This window comes from Charadrius vociferus, unplaced genomic scaffold (genome assembly GCF_000708025.1).
Source record: "Charadrius vociferus isolate BGI_N301 unplaced genomic scaffold, ASM70802v2 scaffold266, whole genome shotgun sequence".
NCBI classification, from domain to species: domain Eukaryota; kingdom Metazoa; phylum Chordata; class Aves; order Charadriiformes; family Charadriidae; genus Charadrius; species Charadrius vociferus.
The window spans coordinates 1,143,384-1,161,558 of record NW_009649114.1 but is presented as its reverse complement, the minus strand read 5'-3'; the positions used below and the strand labels follow the sequence as shown (position 1 = coordinate 1,161,558).

General features: G+C 50.3%; 1 protein-coding gene across 1 annotated transcript; it reads right to left on the bottom strand.

Moving 5' to 3' along the window:
- Nucleotides 1-3,812: 3,812 nt before the first annotated feature.
- Nucleotides 3,813-17,279, bottom strand: SLC26A9 (solute carrier family 26 (anion exchanger), member 9). The gene is made up of 20 exons (XM_009888214.1): nt 17,155-17,279; nt 15,991-16,130; nt 15,554-15,664; nt 15,082-15,257; nt 14,480-14,644; nt 13,801-13,953; nt 13,323-13,405; nt 12,888-13,035; nt 12,039-12,152; nt 11,513-11,590; nt 11,076-11,171; nt 8,603-8,709; nt 7,958-8,027; nt 7,623-7,715; nt 7,062-7,178; nt 6,175-6,492; nt 5,890-5,944; nt 5,340-5,485; nt 4,490-4,564; nt 3,813-3,860 (listed from the first exon to the last, which is right to left on the bottom strand). The coding sequence occupies exons 1-20, from the start codon at nt 17,277-17,279 to the stop codon at nt 3,813-3,815; spliced, it is 2,418 nt and encodes an 805-aa protein (XP_009886516.1).
- Between the last annotated feature and the right edge of the window lie 896 nt (nt 17,280-18,175).

Genomic DNA, 18,175 nt, shown 5'->3' with positions numbered 1-18,175 from the left:
GAGCGCCAATCGTCACGCCCCCGCCCCAGAGGATGGCCAATGGGCGGCTTGGGCCCGCCCTCTCCGCGAGGGCTGCTGGGAGTCGTAGTTCTGCGCCGCCGCACAGGGGAAATGGCGACCGACGGGCGGGGGGATGGGCAGGGCGGCTCGGGTCTCTCTCCCCTCCGTGAAATCTCTTATCTCGAGGGGACGTTTAGGAGCCGTGGCGAACGGTGTCTGGCACCCATGAGGCGCTACCAGCACACCATAGCAAGCAGTAATGGGACTGTCCCCTCACCCTGGCTTGGGCCGCAGCTAGAGCCTGCTGGTAGGCCGAGAGCGCTGGGGCTCAGGGTGCTGCTCCCAAAATGACGGGACCTTTGCGGGGAGAAAGGGGTGCCCGTGGGGAATAACCACCCCCAGGCTCGGTGGGGCCACAAGCTGGGTAAGGGGGTGCCGGTGAGGACCAGGCTGAGGGACAGGCCTGAATCGGGCACGGGGCTGGGGCAAGGTGTGTGCCAGCCGCACTCCTGACACTTTAAATCTGGCTGGTTTTCATAACGCGCTACTTCTTGCCTGATTTCACCAGGGAGCACAATGGGAAAAATTGTTGTTCCCTCCTTTATGACTGTCTTGTACTGAATTTAATGATTTATCGCATGTTCCTGTGGCATAAACTGTCCTGAGATGGTTCGTACTGGGTGGGAGCTGCCATGGAAAGCCTGCTCTCGAATCAGCAGAAGAAGCAGGTGATTGTTCACACATTCTTTATTATCAAAAAAGAACAAAACCAATATTAAATTAAATAAATTACAAACATTTCTGAGCTGGTTATACATCATGCATTTGTCAAGTAAGGCTTCAGAGCCATTACGCATCAACATCACTGTTACTTCAAGAGCAATAAAGGGACACTGGAAATCAAAATTTTTCTACCCCAGCATGAATTTGAGCTTCCCTAATTCTCTTGCCCAGGCACTTGGAAATTAAGACTTTGAACTGGCCTCCAGCAATGCCGTTTGTCCGCTGATGCTACATTTATTGCCAGAATTGGCCTATGGCTACACAAGTGAGGTCTCCTTCTTCCTTGGTCATCAGAATTGCAGAGCATATAGTCAGTGCGGCTACTTTCAAGCTGTCTCTATTGACAGCCCATCTATTATGCTTGTAGGAACTTCAAGAAATACAATCTGGTTTTTATACACGGTCTGTTGCTCTGAGGCTTCCTGCGTTTGGCCTGTCAGGCCCTGAGAGTGTGAAATCAGCCCCCTATAATTAACCCTGAATGAAGAACTGGAAATTGGAATTTTCCTCATTTAACGTGATGCCACCTCAGAGATGCAGAAATATCGATTAGCTACTGTAGGATAGTTTCTTGTTCCATTGCACCAATTTCTTTGTTGCTTTTTTCAAATAAGCAAGTAAAAGGAACACTCAGGCAGTAACAAAAGACTGTGAGTAATCACCCTCAAAGATAATCTAAGCGAATGAATCTCTTGATTTTACCTTATAGAACAAGCTATAAATGGTTCTGGAAAAATCACTGCTGTCTAAGATTAAAATCAATAATAACCATAGTTAGTGGGGTTTTTCTTTTGGAAACTAACCTCCTTTGGTTTTATTACTCTCTCCTGCACCACGTAATCAGAAACTGAGGTAGAGAAATGGTGACTTAGTTAATGAGGTGTTACATAAAACCAAACTGGCAGGGTCCTGATGTTTCCTTTAATGGCTGTCTACCTGTGAGGAATCATGAAGCTCTATTTTCCTTAAAAATGAGACATCTGGGAGCTGTAGGGAAGCCCCACTTTCTCTCCTCAGAAAGCCTTCTAGCAATCTGCTAGTGAATCAGCTCAATAATGTATATGTACTTCAAAACCGTACGTTAAAGCTTGTTAATATTCTTAATATCTTTGAGTAATAAAATAGAAATAACCTTTAAAAATATAATTTACTTTCATTATTAAGGCCACTCTTTATTTTTTCCATTCATGGAAAGATAACAGACTGTTCAGTTATACTTCCATTACTATTCACTTTTTCATGTTGACTCCTGCATTTTATCCCAGCACTGGAAATACCATATAGGAAGATTTGAAATTCAAACAAAAGAAATTATTCTCATTGCAGTTGAAGACATATCAGTACATGTCTTTATCTTATTTTTTTCATAACCTTATTTTCATAAAAGCCATCTTTGAGGTTGAAATGCACTGAAAAAGGGTCTCTAACCCTTGGCTTATGCTTAGATTTTTCAGGCTTTATACTGTCATCTTGTGATTACTGTCACGACATCAGCACTGGGTAAGAAGGGAAGGGAGGGAAACTAAAATAGCAGTTGTTATTAGCATCACTCAAATATAAAAGAATGTCAGATTTTTCGAAATGATGAAGATCTCAGCTGTCTGTCTCTGGGTTAGTGAGGCAGGCTTGTTTGCCTGAGAGGTAGATGGTCCTGGTAGCATCAGTCTGTGGTGAATTTTAATGAAAATCATCAGACATGTAGTAGAGAATTGTTACGGAAATATCACATACTATGCAAGAGTTGTCTCTTGCTGCACAAGTGACCATTTGAGAGCTTGTCACCAGAAGCCCTGCATGGCACAGGGTGTCACTTGGGCTGTTCCCTAGTTGCAGGCATAAAATACGCTCAAATTTCAGTTTTACTGCTCTGGATCTAAGGCATTATGGAAAGTGTGCAGAAGGGGCTTCTTTCCCTGTCCCTGAATTTGCTACTTGTGATCAAAATGATTTGGGAAAAACCTATCTTCCCAAAGCACTCATCCATATTCTGGACTAAATCTTTTAGTTGTTCCAGCCAACAAGAGGATGCGAAGAGTCAGAACACCCTTGGGATGAAGGCTTTCATGCCATTCACAGTCTAAGAGCCTTATCTGAAGCGCCGTTCAGTCAGTAGAAAGGTCTCTGAAAAACTTCAGAGGGGATTTGAACTGGACCCTGGGTTTTTTGAACACATACTCAACCTACCGGGCAGGCAGGACAATATGTGCATATACCACACAGTAACAAGGAATCCTTATTTCTCATTACAAACTAGTCCTGTTAGTAAAAAAAAATAAAATATATATAATCCAGAAAGCAGCCCTACTGAGATAGAGTACCAAGGTCTTTGGGGTATCAGACACACAGCACAGGTTTGAGGCAGTGGTTCCTGGGACGCTGGGTCACAGAGAGAGCAGTGGGGGGGTCAGAGAAGAGGGGCCACGGGAGAGGCAGGGCTGGTGCCGCGCAGGCACGCGGGGAAACTCGGGGCTTTGCAGACACCCCGCAGGTCAGTGCACATTTTAGAACAACATTACCTTACAAAGCTGCGTTGCCGCGCCTTGCAAGAGTTGCTTTTGGTCGTGAATCAAAGCCGCGAGAGGCTCGTAATGTTTGCTTGTGTTCCACTTCGTCAGGAAAAGAGGGAGAGGGAAAAGCAAGAAGGGGGATGCCCAAATTAAGTCACGCCTCTGTGGGCAGAAGAGTGCCATTGTGTGAGCCAAAGGAGAGCATGTGGCAATAATGACTAATCGTCCCATGTGTTAAGGCACCTGCCTTCAAATGAACTTGCTTCTCTTCTGTAGTTAACGAGACGGCATTTCCTGAGTTCCTGCTTCCATAGATTTCTGTTGCCTGCTCCAGAGTCCGTTGCTCTGAGTACCAGAAGCAGAGCAGGAAGGAGGGAGGAATTTATCGGTTCAAGAGGTGTGATGGCCTCTTGCTTTGCAAACTTATTGTATCCCCAGGTAGAAGCGCAGCTCTTCACGAAGGGATGGGAGAGAGGAGTCTGTTCGGGAGGGTTTGCCCGCACGCTGACGCTCCCTGTGCGCTCACAGAGCGGTCTGCGTCTCTGAGTGGAACATGCTTCCAAACATCTCCTAAAGGGCACACAAGGCAGGCTGGGTTAGGGCTGATGCCGTGGCACAGACCCAGCAACACAGCTCAGCGGGCGTTCAGTCACACAGAGAAATGCCACCAGAAACTCCGACCCTGCCCAGCCCTCCTCCACGAGGGCGAGCTGGCAGTGGGGTGGTTGCTCAGCTTCCAGCTGTGCGTGGGTAGCGTGGGGACGGTCAGCGTTGGAAGGTATCTGCTCCCAGGGACCTGGGTTCAGTGGGGGCAGATCGCTTCAGCATTAACAAAGCCTGTGCTGAAAACTCGACCGCTGACCCATCTTTTGGACTTGAGCTAAACCTGGTTCTCCAAGTCCATCCCAGTGTGTGGAGGGCATGGGTCTGACTGTGAACCTGAGCTGTGTGGCCCAGGATGGATTAAAGGATTCCCCCGTGGCGCTAGCCTAGCTGCTCCTTCATCCAGGTGCCTGCCAGAGCTCCTCTGGAAGGGATTTCAAATTATTTTTGCAGCTAACTTTTCAAAGTGTTAGTGTTGCTAGCAGTTTGCCTGGCAATGGCACAGGGGACTTCCCATCTAATCAATCCCAACCACAACTTCTGATTTCCACCTTATGTCCACAGCTGAAGAATTGACCCCTGGCACTAGGACTAACCTCCTCCAAGTTCTTCAACTCTGCACTGCTTTCATCCACAGGCTCGTAGATGGAGAGCTCTGTCTGATTTGGCCTCTGTGCAGGAAAGAATCAAATCCACAAATTAGCAGAGTGCAGGGTTGAAAGGAAAGAAAAAAATTACTGACCCAAGCTTAAAACATCACACGTACTCAAAGGGAAATGCCCAGGAAGAGGGGGCACAGAAGGAATCCTGTTTCAGTTGTTTATCTCCTCAGGCTGAGCTGGCATTTACATATTTCTCTGCTGAGACTTGAGATACCTTAACTTATTCTTGTGAGATAACTCGCTGCGCTGGTTCCAACTCCAATTGTTGTGCATTAAACTGGCCCATATTTGGGGAAACAGCCTGTCTCACCCCATGGCAGCACATTCCTGCCTCGGCCTTTTCCCCTTCCACCAAGGGAAGCGTTCATGGATGGTGGGGCTAATCAAGGACAGGGCATGTGCTTTGCCTTCATTTCGGAGGGCCAAATTGTGCCTTTGTGTGCAGCTGCACGTTCCAGCCAATGCCAAACTGAGGCCGTAGTACTGGAACAGCGCTTTTGGCTCCTCCAGGCTGGGACAACATTTGTCTCCCAGCTTGGGGTTTGCAGAAGGCATTTGTACGTCTGAATTCCCATTGAAATCACTTCAGTCAGTAGGTACTCAACCCATACGTGAGAATGAGAAGATGAAATATTTTGTTGGATTTAGACCTTTACCACTTGAGATAAACAAGAAACTTTATGAGGTGCAATGTTGAGTTGTTATTCTGTCTTTGCGCTGATGCAGCGTGTAAATCTAATAATGCAGTACTGTGAGCTGGAGAAAGACTGGGGAGCAAATTTACCTCTTCTAAGATGGGCGGGTGGACAACTTCTTTGATATTTGCCAGCGCAAACAAAACAGCATCGTGGATCGTCAAGAAGATGTGATTTCGGTCCAGGCCTCCTTCCTCAAAGACTCCACCTGTGCTGATGTCGTTGTACACCTGGGCTGCAGAGAGGAAAAGCAGATGAAGAAGAAGGAAACCAAAGAAGGAAGCCTTTGAAAGGGCACATGGCTGACAGTAGTCCTCTGAGCTAAGGCAAGGCTGGGATGCATTGGGAAGAAGCAGGTTTGCTGCAGAAATGAGAGCGTAGGGATCTATTTTTCTACATGCTAAATGTGGAGATGTTCCAGTCATATCACTTCCCAAATGAAAGGACCTATTTCACACAGAGAGAACAGCGTTTCTCCTTCCTTTCTTCTGTTCTCTTCTTTCATCTGTTCTGGCTTGGTCTAACAAAAGGTTGACAGCTTGCACAGTTTGCACAAAGAACACAGACAGATCTCCTGTCTGTCAGGAGCACATAAATGGGGGAATATCACATGGAAATGTGTTCTTCGTGGATTCTTACCATGCACGTTTGCCAAGAACACTCTAATCCCAATCTTCTGATAACTGGAACACAACTAGAAGGGATGAGAGGGGAGAGAGAGGATTAATAAAACTGCTGCTCCAGCTTGGTGTTTATTCATCAAATCTTTTCTCCAGGGCTTAACACATGTCCTGGGGATGCTGAAGGAGAAAGCCACGCAAACCTTCTATTGAGGAGGGCAAACATCTTTATCTGAGCTGCTCAAGATAGTAGAAAGTACCTGGGTGATATGGTGCTTGGCTGTGTTTGTAGTACAGAACTAACCTTGCCCAGTGCCTTTGTGCCCATGAGGTCAACAAAACACACTCCACTCATGTCCAGGATGATGGTGTGAAAGCTGATATAGGGCGGTGCTGTCATCATAGGGTCAACATTTGCTGTAGGCATGACACTGAAAGTGCTTCCTTGCAGAGTGGTGGTGCTGCCCAGCTCGCTGGAGGTGTGCACTTGCCCAGCACCGTTGGTGGGTGGACAGAATGTGACATATGAGATGCTGGCACCATTAGCAGTTGTCTGGTTGTTATTGGTATCTGTTGGAGAGGTGCTTTCAAAGTCTTTCTGGAGCTCTTGCAAAGACAAGGTCTACAGCAAAGCAGAAATGCGCAGTCAGGGCAGGGCACAACTGTCAGCACAAGCTGAGATCCTGACATGTGAATGCACCTAAAGTATTCAGTGGCAGTGCTTTAGTCTGGACTAATTCCAGCCTGGTGCTGGACTGAATGTTCCGTGGGGTTGGAGTACGTTGGGTTAATTTTAAATGATTCTTGTTCACGTGCTTCAGGACTGCTCAGCGATGCAAACCAAATGAAGCTGGGATGACTGGGAAATGGGCTTCAAAAGGGCACTTTTGAAATGAAATGCTGACATAGATGCACCTTTAGAGAAAGAGGGCAAGCCCAGTTTCTAGCAAATTGTTCACCACGTTTCCATTCTAGCCGTCTCTATGGCTTTCTTGCTCCCAGCCATTTCTAGTTCTCCTGCATCTTAAGGGTTTGGCTATTGGGAGGAATGGAGCTGTGGGTGGGAAGGAAAGGAGGCAAGAGGTGGTAAATGTGGCTGGGAAGACAGTGCAGGAAATCCTGTGTCAAGAGGAGCTGTTTGATGGGGACTTGGGATCTTATTCATCAACACAGGAACCCGAACTGAGTTACCTTGTTCTGCCTCAATAAGAATTTTGGTAGGTTTGTTGGTGGTTGTGCTGTCCCCTTCTCCTGCCGTTTCATGTATTTCTTCCTGGCTAAGTACACTTTACCAGGATCCACCCCTGTCTGTGGAAAAGAGAGAGAGTTCTCCTTGAAAAAGTCTGTTCAGCCCTGTAGTCAGGATCTGCTGTTTCCCAGCCTGTGGCATGTGGCGCAGGAGCACAGCACGAGCTGTACACCAGAATGAGGTGATCCTGGTGGCAACCAAACAACAACATCTTCAGTAACTCAGGGTACCTGCACATGCAGGGAGGAGAGACTTGCAGTAGCAGGATGGCTCTGCTTTGGCAGAGCTCGGAGGAGGATACATGCCAGGATTCAGGCATAACCTCTAAAATGAGGTCTACAAACAGTCATGAAGATCAGGGGGAAAAGGATGGAAGAGTAGAGGGTGGATGTGACCATCTTTTGTGATCATACTAGACTTAATTGTCTCCATGTAGCAGTTCAGGAGAGAGCAAGGGCCATTTGGGATCGGCTGCAAGCAGAATTTCTTAGGGCATTGCTCACCTTGGCTATAATCTTCTCGCGGAATATCTCTGTGTTGGCAAAATATAGTGGCGAGCAGTAGGTCACAATTTTAATCCCGTTAAGTTCATGTACCTGCAACAGAGACAAGAGCTCAAACCTGACCTGACGGGTTGGGAGGGGGGTGCAGGCCGGCTGGCAGTTTGGGCAGCAGATAACTGGGAAGGTCGAACCGAACAGCGGCTCTCCTGCTACCCCTGAAACAAGCAGCAAAGAGCCTCGCCGAGACAGAAACACGGACTTGAGTTTCCTGATCACGTTGGGTACCAGTGGCAAAGAACAGCATTTTCTCTGAGGATGCTTTAGCTTCTGCTTACCTTGTTGTAGGCTTTAGGGTTCTTGTAGATGTCAGTGGAAGTTACTTGGCCCAGGGCAGAGCCGTTACGGCTAGGAGAAAAGAGGCGACCAGCATTAGAGTAAATGTTGCAGGACAAAAAAAATGCTTTGCGTCACATTCCATACCGGGATTTGAAAATTTGCTTTATGAAAATACTTTGATTTCATCCCTGCAGAGTATACAGGGTAAAAGAAGAGTCAGCAGTTTGAGATCCCAGACTGGGAAATATTAATAAAGGGCTTTGATGGATTAAAAATGGTGTGTAAACTTCACGCCAGTCTCTGCACATGCACGGGGCTTGCTGTTTTTATGAGCAGTATTTTCTGCTGGGGACTATGCGGGTAGCTTTTTGTGCTGAAGTAAATACCTTCAGACTTCCCCCTGCCTTGGGATGTGCACATCGCTAACCGTGCGCGGGAGTGGGAATGCAGGCAGTAAATTAGCGCCTGCCATTCCTGTTTGCACATTCCAGGGGCCGGGGAGGACACCTGCACTCCCCCAGGCTCCTGCCACACGTTCCTTCGAAACATGGGCCAGAGGTCAGTTATAAAAATAATCTGTCATTTATTCTGCAGCTGGGAGGTTTTCCCTCTCTTTTGCTTCTCGTAGCTACGTCGGTACTTACAACTGGGTATGGAAAACCACGACCAGCACGGAGAATCCCACGCCCACAGCGACTCCGTAGGGAAGGCTCAGGAAGAAAGCGGACAGGAAGCTCACCAGCCAGACCAACTGCAGAAAGAGAAGAGCGTGGTGGGTCGTTTTACTCGACTACGGGCTGGAGCACAGTGATGGATGGAAAATGACTCTGTGCTGTTATTCTGGACCCAAAGAACTACACAGCTGAGGATCAGAAGACCAAGACCTGAATTTTGCAGCTATTCTAATGATATGGTTTATTGCATGCTTTCATGTGAAACGTCATTGCTGGGAAGCTTGCCAGAAGCCCCGGCTTTTCAGCCGTAAAAGCAGCCAGTGCGTGTCTTCACAGCGGTATGAACACCCGCGCCACTCATTCAGTTCAAAAAGTATCAGCCTAACTAATCAAGAAAGGGGTCCCGCAGATCAGACCATCTGCTGCTCAGTAACTGCTCCCGGCCCCAAGAAAGCTCCTGCTGTCAGTCAGAGCATTTCAGGAGGAATGAGCATCTATCTGAAAACCATCTGAGCACCTACTATAAATGACCTGAACACAGAGCAGATTCGATGACAAAGTATGACAGAGCATACCAAAACCTACTCCACCTCTCAGCTCACAGCTCTGTCATTTGTCATTTTTATATATTAGCACTTGAGCATCTCCCTCCATATGAAATTATTCTTGCCTAAGCATATAAACATGCCCTCTGAGAGTCATTATCAGGTTATTATAATCCTGTCCTCAAGACTGATAAAACCTAACTTTGACCTTGGACAAATCAATGTAACTTTGATGACTTCAGCATCTTTGTTTATATGCGTGGTGCATATAAATGGCAAGTAGGAGCTCCCCTCCATCCGGACTGCACACTGGGCTGTATCGGTGGAGTGAGCCCTGCAGTTAGTGCTGAAACACTGCCAGACTTGAGGTAATGAACACTGATAGTCTGACATCACCCAGAAACGGTGTTGCCCATTTGGGGACAGGACACCGAATCTAGTTCAAATTCCAGGGAGATTAAGGTCAGGGGAATGCAGTTCACTCCATTGGCATCTGCCTGGTCCCCATCCTCCCTGCACCCTACGCTGGCTGTGCTCACTGGTAGCGAGAGTGTTGCTCCAGCAGCTCAGTGGCAACCCAGCACAGCCAGGGCAATGGGTCTGGCTGTGCCATGGAGGACAGCTGATTTCACACGGGGCGAACCAAAGAGGCGTCTGACAGCCGTTCACCTCCGCTGTGCTGACCACGTCTGGCAGAGACACGCTGGCAGGGTGTTCCCAGGCAGCACCGTGCATCTCCGCTCAGTCCACTGTCTGCTCACGTGTCTGCCCGGACTTTGGGTTGGGATCTGTGGACCCTCCAGGGACGGTCTACGCTCCCTTCTGCGAGCTCTGATAAAGGGCAGTAACTTCGCCTGCCCTCACATGAACCACCAGAGCCAACCCAGACCTTCCATCCTTCCCACCAGGCACCAGCAGAACCCATTCAGAGATGTGGTTCAATTGCCAGAAACAATTCCCAACAGAGAATCGCATCTTCCCATCAGCAGCTTTCCCTCTCTGCCGGTTCTTGCCTGCCCAACTGTGCCAGCTCAGCCCCTGCGCATCCCTGGTCCCGTCAGTCTGCCCTGCGCATCCCTGGTCCCGTCAGTCTGCCCTGAGCATCCCTGGTCCCGTCAGTCTGCCAGGCTCAGTCCTGAGCGTGGACCACTTTCCTGTAGCTCGTGCCCTGTGCTGGAGTGTGCCTTCACATCATGATCACACCCCTGTGAAAGCTCTGCCGGGGTGCTAACCCTCTGCAGCACCTGTTTGAACAGTATTTTGGGAAAGCTCTTGATGGCTCAGGTCAGCCCCTTTGGACTCCTGATTTCTCCGATAAGGCAGTTTGTCGGGACCTGACAGGATATTGGCTCGGTGTCCACACACACCACTCAGCCGTGGGAGTCCTGTTCAAACACTGTCTTTTTATGTCAGACATTTCCAAATTCCGTTCTCACTCCCCCGCACCCCCTGCCTGGGTTTATACATCAACCAGTGCCTGGAGTCCTTATCGCTCTGAAGGGCTCTCCTCACCCTGGAGGGCTATTGTGTGAGTTTTTAAGTCATGACTCCTAGATATTGAGCAGGGCCGGTTTGGCTAGTTCTGGGCAAACAGGCTCCCGCAGTTGATTGGCATTTAAACAGAGCAGGTAATAGTTCAGACCTCTCCGATATGTGCGCTAAGTATGAGAGTGCTCAGCTGGGCAGGACAGGCTCCGCCGCTGCTCGGGACCTCGTGGGTGAGGGGTCGGCAGCACGATCGCACCGAGAGAGTGAGACCCATCTTCTACGTGGGACTCATACTGCCCTCCTGCCCCCCAAAGTCCTGCTGGGGGGCTATCCTGCTCGCCCGGCGCCTACCATGGGCTGAGCCGCCGGCGTGGGCAGGCGGATGCTCCCACCCGTCCCCAGGCACTCACGCAGTCCAGCTTGCTCTTCTTCCACAGGTAGAAGGGATCCGCCAGCTGCTTGAGGGAGTTTTTCAGGTTGACGGCGATGAGGGCTCCCAGGACAGACTGCGGAGGAGAGAGGATCGTATCAGCGAGGGTGTGGATGCGCAGGGTGGATGTGCCAACGCTGTGCAGCGGATGCTTTCTGCAGCGTCCGCCTTCCCCGGTCCAATTACCACGAGGGAGTGGGAAGGGGCGATGCTCACAGAGATCTCACTTGGATCTGGGCATGATCATTGAGGCTATTCTTGCTCCCAGGGGCTCAGTGCAGACAGGACCCCAGGCCGGGACCAAACCGTGCCGTGCCGCGGTTTGCATCAGGGTTTTGGAGGAAGGCTGTGCCTTCGCTTGGGGGTGTGGAGGATGTGACACAACGGCTGTGCTGTTTGCACTGATGTTTGTGTTACCTTTGGAAGAGGTTCGAGGTAGATCCCCAGAGCCAGCATGGTCACCATAACCACCAAGGCCACAAAGAAAGATGCCACCTGCAAAAATGAAAGACATGGCTTCAGGGTCTTCCTAAACTCCCTCTGGATCTTTCCTCTCCCGCTGCTTCAGCCAATGGCACTATTGGTCACTGCAGTATTCTAAGTGAGCAGACAATTGCGTCTGAGCAATAAGATCTTGCAGATCTCACAGATAAACCCCAAACTTCCCTCACCTGGGAGCTCTGCTCCATCAGGGGAGCCGGACTGGGAATGCAGATTTGCAGCCCTACATCTGTGACCAATCTAAAGAACCATGCAGGGAGTAAAATGAGGTTGGGATGGGAGGAAATTCTGCTTTTAACAACAGCAACGTGAAGCACTCATGTGTGGAGCTTCTCCAGACCTGCCGCAGCGCCGTCGGGCTGGCAGCATGCGGCAGCTCCAGGGGTGTGTGGTCACGTAGGGTCACGTAGGGAAGAGAGGAGAAGGAGGAGGAGGTACTAACTTGTGATTTCCCTCCTGCCCCGTCGATGGCCAGAGTGACAGAGAGAGCACAGCAGATCACGTGGATTTTGAAGAAGGATCCGAAGAAGTTGCTGCAGCCCAGGGCCAGCATTTCCTGAGGAGATGGGGGAACATGGTCATCGGAAAGGACGGCTGCCTGTCCTGCCCTGCCAACGCCTGTGGGCTGCCGGGCAGCAGTGCAGGTGCCCGAGTCTGGGGTTTGTGCGGCCAGGGAAGAGACCTGGGTTCCCTCCAGTGTGTCCCAGACCCTTTCCTTCCAGTAAGAGCTGGGACAGGCTCTGGCATAGCAGGGAAACCTGGAAGCACAATTCCACATAAACACGTTGTCATCTGTTGACACACTAAGGGCAGGGCTTCATGTGGTATGCGTGGCTGTTATTGAAAGCTGCCACTGTGCCAGCGATGACAAAAGAGGATTATTTAATGTCCTGCCTCTCACAGTATCTAGGTGACACACCAGGAATCCAGGTCTTTCTCTGCTCAGTGAGAAATACATGTGCCTCGTTGTGCTCCAACAGCCCACAAAAATGCTGTCTGTGCCGGCACTCGGGGCTCAAGCCCCAGGTCTGGAGGCAGAGCAAAGCAGAGGGCTCAGCCTGAGGCTTTCTGCCCTTTTGCAGGCTCTCTCTGGTCCACGGGAGATGGACCTGCCACGTCCTTTCGAACCCCACATGGCACGCTGCCACGTGAGCCTGCACGCATGGGAGCAGCACGTCTGTGTTAAGCAGAGCACGTTTGAAAGCTTCCCATTCATGCAGCGAGGTTTTCCTTTCACGCCTGAGAGCAAGGGGAATGGTCCTTGACTGCGTCCTTCCAGACCGAGCGTTACCTGGTTGGGGTCCACGTCATAGCCATGCTTGGCTGCCAGCGTTCTCCCCATGGCTAAGTTGATCACGTAGCCCACGATGGCGAGCGAGAAAGCTGTGCCGATCATGTCTTTCCACTTGTTCACCAGGGGCAGGGTTGGCTCTGGGAACCTGCACTCAGAGCAGAGGCGAGAAGCAGTTGTGACACTAGTGTCCGGAGGCCGGTGAAGTGGGTGAGGAACTTCTGTGTTCAGGAGTGACATAATCCACGTCTACACTGGGGACAGCGTCAGTGGATGGTGGCAGTTGTGTAACAGGACGCAGCAGCGCTGCCTGACTGTCCTGGAAGGGGACTGTCATACAGCAGGGAAGAGTGAGGTGTTTTCCAGACTGCAGGAGGAGGAGGAGGAGGAAGGAAAATTAGCTGGAAGTTGTGTCAGGCCTGCACATGCACTTACCCCATGCTGATCTTCCCAACTATTGGCATGCCGTACTTCTCGGGCATGTTAAAGCTGCCAGAGATTGCAGTCGCAACTATTACCTGAAAGTACAGAGAATAAACAAGCAGTGAGCACAAAGAGCATGAGCTCTCTCAGAAGCACTAAGCGTGCTGTGCTCCCGGGGTTGACAGGAGAAAAGTAGCACCAAATTTGGCTAGGAAAGATGAAAACCTCCCCGAAATGAGTTAAATTCCTCATCCTCAGCATCACCAGGATGCAGGTACAGTCTAACAGGGGCGAGCTGGGCGTCAGAGGTGTCCTCCATGAGGACAGCCCGATTTCTGACCCTAAGCCATGTGGGGGTCACATCACATTCACTGTGTGGATGCTCTGTGTGATGGGCCTTCTGTGAGCAGAAGTGAGTGTGCCAGGGCTGTGAGGTGAGGAGAGGGACTGTCTCCTGGAGGGGCCGAGGGACAGGTTGTGCGTCACTTACGATGATGATCTCCATGGGGATGGGCATCCGGATCTTTTTCATGTACTTTAGGTTGAGCTCCTTGACGATGATCAGGAGCACAGCGCTGACCAAGGCATACACCAGGGAGGCCACGTTGGTTTTGGGCAGACCTTTACAAATATCAATGAATGTCTAAAGGGGAGAGAAGAGGAGAAGGTGTCATGGGGAACCAGAGACTCTGGACAACGTGGAGAGCACAACGGAGAACACTTGTTACCATAATCAACGGCAAACACCCTGAGAGGTGACGAGGGTGAGAGAAGTGCTAGAAAAGCTGCTGCTGAGAGATCAGCAACCAGCCCTGGGTCTGTGCAGCCCGGTTAAATGCAGTTGTAGCTGCATCAATGGGGGCTGCATCCATGGAAGATGCAGAAAAGCCCAGGAATGGGTAAACCTGCTCATAGGAAAAGTTTCTATTGCTAACAATTGTGCAAGACTCCTGCTGTAAAGCGATGCAGTCCGTTTTTTCCCCACATCCCAGACCCATTTCATTATTTCTAATTAGAAACTAGCAGACCAGGACTCGGATAATACTGTATAGGAAATACAACGGCAGCAGCATGGGTGTGCTGGGCTGGGGGTGGCAGTGATGCCTGCGGTGTGGCAGTCACCGGGGGAGGAGGTGCAGGGAAGGCCCCTGTCCAGAGCACCCACTTACATAGACGATAGCTAAGGGCCCGGTGTAAGATGGGACCGTCAAGCCGAAGACATACTTGAGCACGGAGATGAGGATCTGCAACCCTGCTGCTGTCATGAAGCCCCTGATGAAAGACTCTGAGAGGTAGATAGCAACAAAGCCAAACTGCACGAATCCCAGGCACAGCTAGGGTAGGACAGACAAGGCGTTATTAGAAGCGTGCCAGCCCGAGAAAGCGAGGCGCAGAGCCTGAGCGTGCCCGTGTCGGGCAGGCTGCTCCGCCGGGAGAGAGGACGCATCCCTCCCACGCGGCCACGGCACGGACTGGGCTGAGACTGGCCCGGAGCAGGGATGGGGAGAGGAGAGCTGCAGGGTGCCGGGGTGTCATCGCTGGCTGCCATCCTGCCCCAGGGGCTGGCCTCCCCCTGGGATAGTCCGTTCGGAGAATTTCACACCAAGAATCCCCCCCCAAAACCTCTATGCTGAGGCATCGTCCACTTGGAAGTGGGGCCTCTTCTAGAATCTGCTACCCCCATCTCTGCTCCAGGGAGAGAGCCCGGCTGACTCCGTGTGGGTCAGCTCTGGCCAGAGGACACAGCACAGGCGGTCCAGCGAGTCCTTACTTGTATGATGGCTGTCAGGCAGGCTAAGGTGGCAGAGATCTCCAGCCTGGCCGCTTCCAAGGCTGTGGTATTCACACTGATCTCATTGGTAGTATGGTTGAAGTACTGGAAGTCCGACTCCGGAGCCAGCTCATTGCAGACGTTGCCAACAATAATGCTGATGACTGCAAAAGTACCTAGAGCACAACACAGTGATGTCAGTAGTTTTCTCTAGAGAGCGTCCTGTCCTGAAAGGTGCTCGGACAGGTTAGGCTGTCCAGACCGAGACACCCAGCCCGTCACCGCAGCCAGCCCCATGGCGGGATGCGGCAGCGGTTCATTGGGGTGAGATCCTGCTGTGCAGCCAGAATCGGGGATCCCATAAATGCCTGATAGACCAAACGTGCCCAAACATCTCTATCCTGGGGCACACCGAGTATTCCCAGACAGTATTTAACCGCCTCGTGCAAACAATTGCTCTGCAGACTCTTACCTGGGACCATCTGATGGATACCTCCAAGGAAGAGGTATGTTACCAAGGGGAAGAAGGAGGAGTAGAGCCCGTTGACGGGAGGCAGATTGGCCAGCAGCGCGAAGGCCATCCCTGGAAAACACAAGGGAAATGGGCAGGTCTGTGCAGCTGGCGTCAGCCCCCAGCCCCGCTCACACTCACATCAGCTCCGAGAAGGCGCCGCGGCCAGCAAAGGCTGCTGCTTTTTGAGCAAGAGAGGTCAAAGAGGGCAGGGAAGGGCACCACAGAGAAATATAGGGACAACCAGGTAGGAGGTGGAGCTTGGATTTATACCTGTTGATAGTAAAGGCAGCTAACCCCCACCCCCCGGCTGGGCATCAGCTGCCATCTGCAGACCTTTACTTAAACTGGCAAAGTGCTATCCCTTCTCAGTGACCAAGAAAGTCATTGCGTCTCACCTTGTGGCACTTGGATCGTCCCCGCACTGAGCCCACCGAGAACATCAGGCAAAATATAGTCCTTAATTTTATACTTGGGGAGCCACACAAGTATCGGGAACAGGCTAAAGAGGGTGAGTTTGAATCTGGAAGCTGAACATCTAGAGGAGAGAAAAAAAAAAATGCAAATAAGTCAAGAAGGAAGGAAAGAAGCGAGCTGGGAAGTGAGCAAGCAAGGAGGGATATTTGTATGAATGTCTCAACCTTTATCTCACACCAAATCCTGAGCCCAGTTTTTGGTACACAGCCAAAAACTCCAAACACAAACAAAAACAGCCAAACACTCCCCGCGAGTGCAAGGCTCTTGCAGATAACTAGCTGGACATCCCCTGGAGGATTAACGTGGGGATGTTCCTGATGTGGTGGGAGGTCCCCAGTGCTGCCGCAGCTGGAAGGAGAACCTGCACAGAGTGAAGGATTTAGCTCCCCAATATCTTGGTACCCTTCACATAGGGGATAGGTGAGCTGTAGAGAGGAAACCCAGCTCGGAGATTGGGGCAGTTGCACAGAGCCGAAGATGAATTTTTTTCAGCTCTTTGGTCAAAAAACTGTAAGTGTGTCTGAAAGAAGATTGCTTTTGGGTTGCCACATGCAACATCTCACATCTCTGCCTGCTAACATGTGTGTTCTCTCTTTCCTGTATTCCTGCTTTCATTTTTCCAAGGAATGGAGATAGATTTCCAAGCCAGAAATCAGCAGGATTAATCATCTTTCTTTAAGGAAACCTAGTACTGTTTTTAACAAGAAAGGTGATAAAAGGAAATCCCAGCTGGAAAGCTTAAAGAAATAATCCACATACTCATATCTGCATCACCGATTATTATCACCTTTTTCATTATTAAAAAAATTGGAAAACAGAAACCCAAGTCCCAAATGCACTTAGTGCAAAGTGTTCCGCTTATTTGCCTTACAGCGTAAGAGCTGAGGCAGTGAAAAGAGTAACCAGTTTCACTTGCTTCAGTACAATTTGCATTTCTCCTGTGCCTTTCATCCATCAAAGCCCTGAAGCTCATGGAGAAGGTTTCCCAGGATAAAAATGGGAACTGTATCCCCAGGTCTGAATTACATCCCAATTCCAGACCAAATCTGGTTTACGTTTGCCCCAACTATAGCATTCTATGTTACCTGAAAAGATTTTTCAATTTTTCCCCGATGGGGTAACTTCTGCTTTTCTTCTCAAACTCTTCATCGAAGAGGCTGACCGAATACGCAGGGCGTTCGATGACATAGCGAGGCCTGGTGTGGTTCATCTCTGGATCATTTAAATTTTTCCCAGAAAAAAAGAAAAAGCAAAGCCAAGAATGTGACTGGAGCTGGCCCCACCTGCAGTATAACAGACCGGACACCTCCAGCGTCTGGGAGCCCTCCCCGAACATCTCCACCCTAAATAGTTTCCCCGTGGCGCAGAGGCAGGTCCTGGGAGTGGCTTCACCCGGCACCGGGGGCTGCTGCTCCCCGGCACAGGGAGTTTTTACCAGCTATTTTGAGGTGATGCTAATGAGCGATGCCGTGTGAAGGGGGACCGGAGAGCGTCCCGGATTGCCTGGCAGATGAGCACGGGAGTTAATCTTAGCTCTGCCAGTGGCTGCCTTTTTGCCTCGGGCGAATCACTTGACCTTTCTCATGCCTCAGTTTCACCATCCGCCGGCGGGGTTGGCAAGACTGCGCAAGGCTGGGCAGCCCTGGCACAGTTCGCCATGGCAGATACTGGCACCGTCATTAAAGGCAGTTTCCATCCGAGGTGTTGCTGCCACACTGCTGAGTGGTCTCATTTGCATTCGGCAGCCTCCCCGTTTCTCACTTGCCATGAGAGGCTGTGGACGAGTCCGTGGTTTATTCTGGGAAGTGATGTGCACAAAGATAACCGTTTCTGATGCGTTTCAGTGATGAAGATGCCAAAACATCCTGATGGACTAGTCCTGCCCAGTATCTGGGTCTTACCAAAGAGAGATGATGAACTTCAGAGAACCCTTATTTTACTATGACCGGTGATGCCTGGGAAGAGGGGAGAATCATTCTGGAGTGGAGAGGCTGGAGGTGGAGGGAGGAAGTGGTCAGATATAAAACAAGGATCTTGGTAATTATTTGTGGTATGGTGTGTATCTAAGTGGGTCATAGCCCAACGCAGGAGTAGAAGAGGGGGTGG

Excerpts from the sequence above, each read along its gene's own strand:
- SLC26A9 (XM_009888214.1), bottom strand. The coding sequence starts at position 17,279 with ATGAACCACACCAGGCCTCGCTATGTCATCGAACGCCCTGCGTATTCG. Across the intron at positions 16,131-17,154 it reads AAATTGAAAAATCTTTTCAG|ATGTTCAGCTTCCAGATTCA; the intron begins GTAACATAGAAT and ends TCTCTCCTCTAG. Across the intron at positions 12,153-12,887 it reads ATGACGTGGACCCCAACCAG|GAAATGCTGGCCCTGGGCTG; the intron begins GTAACGCTCGGT and ends CCATCTCCTCAG.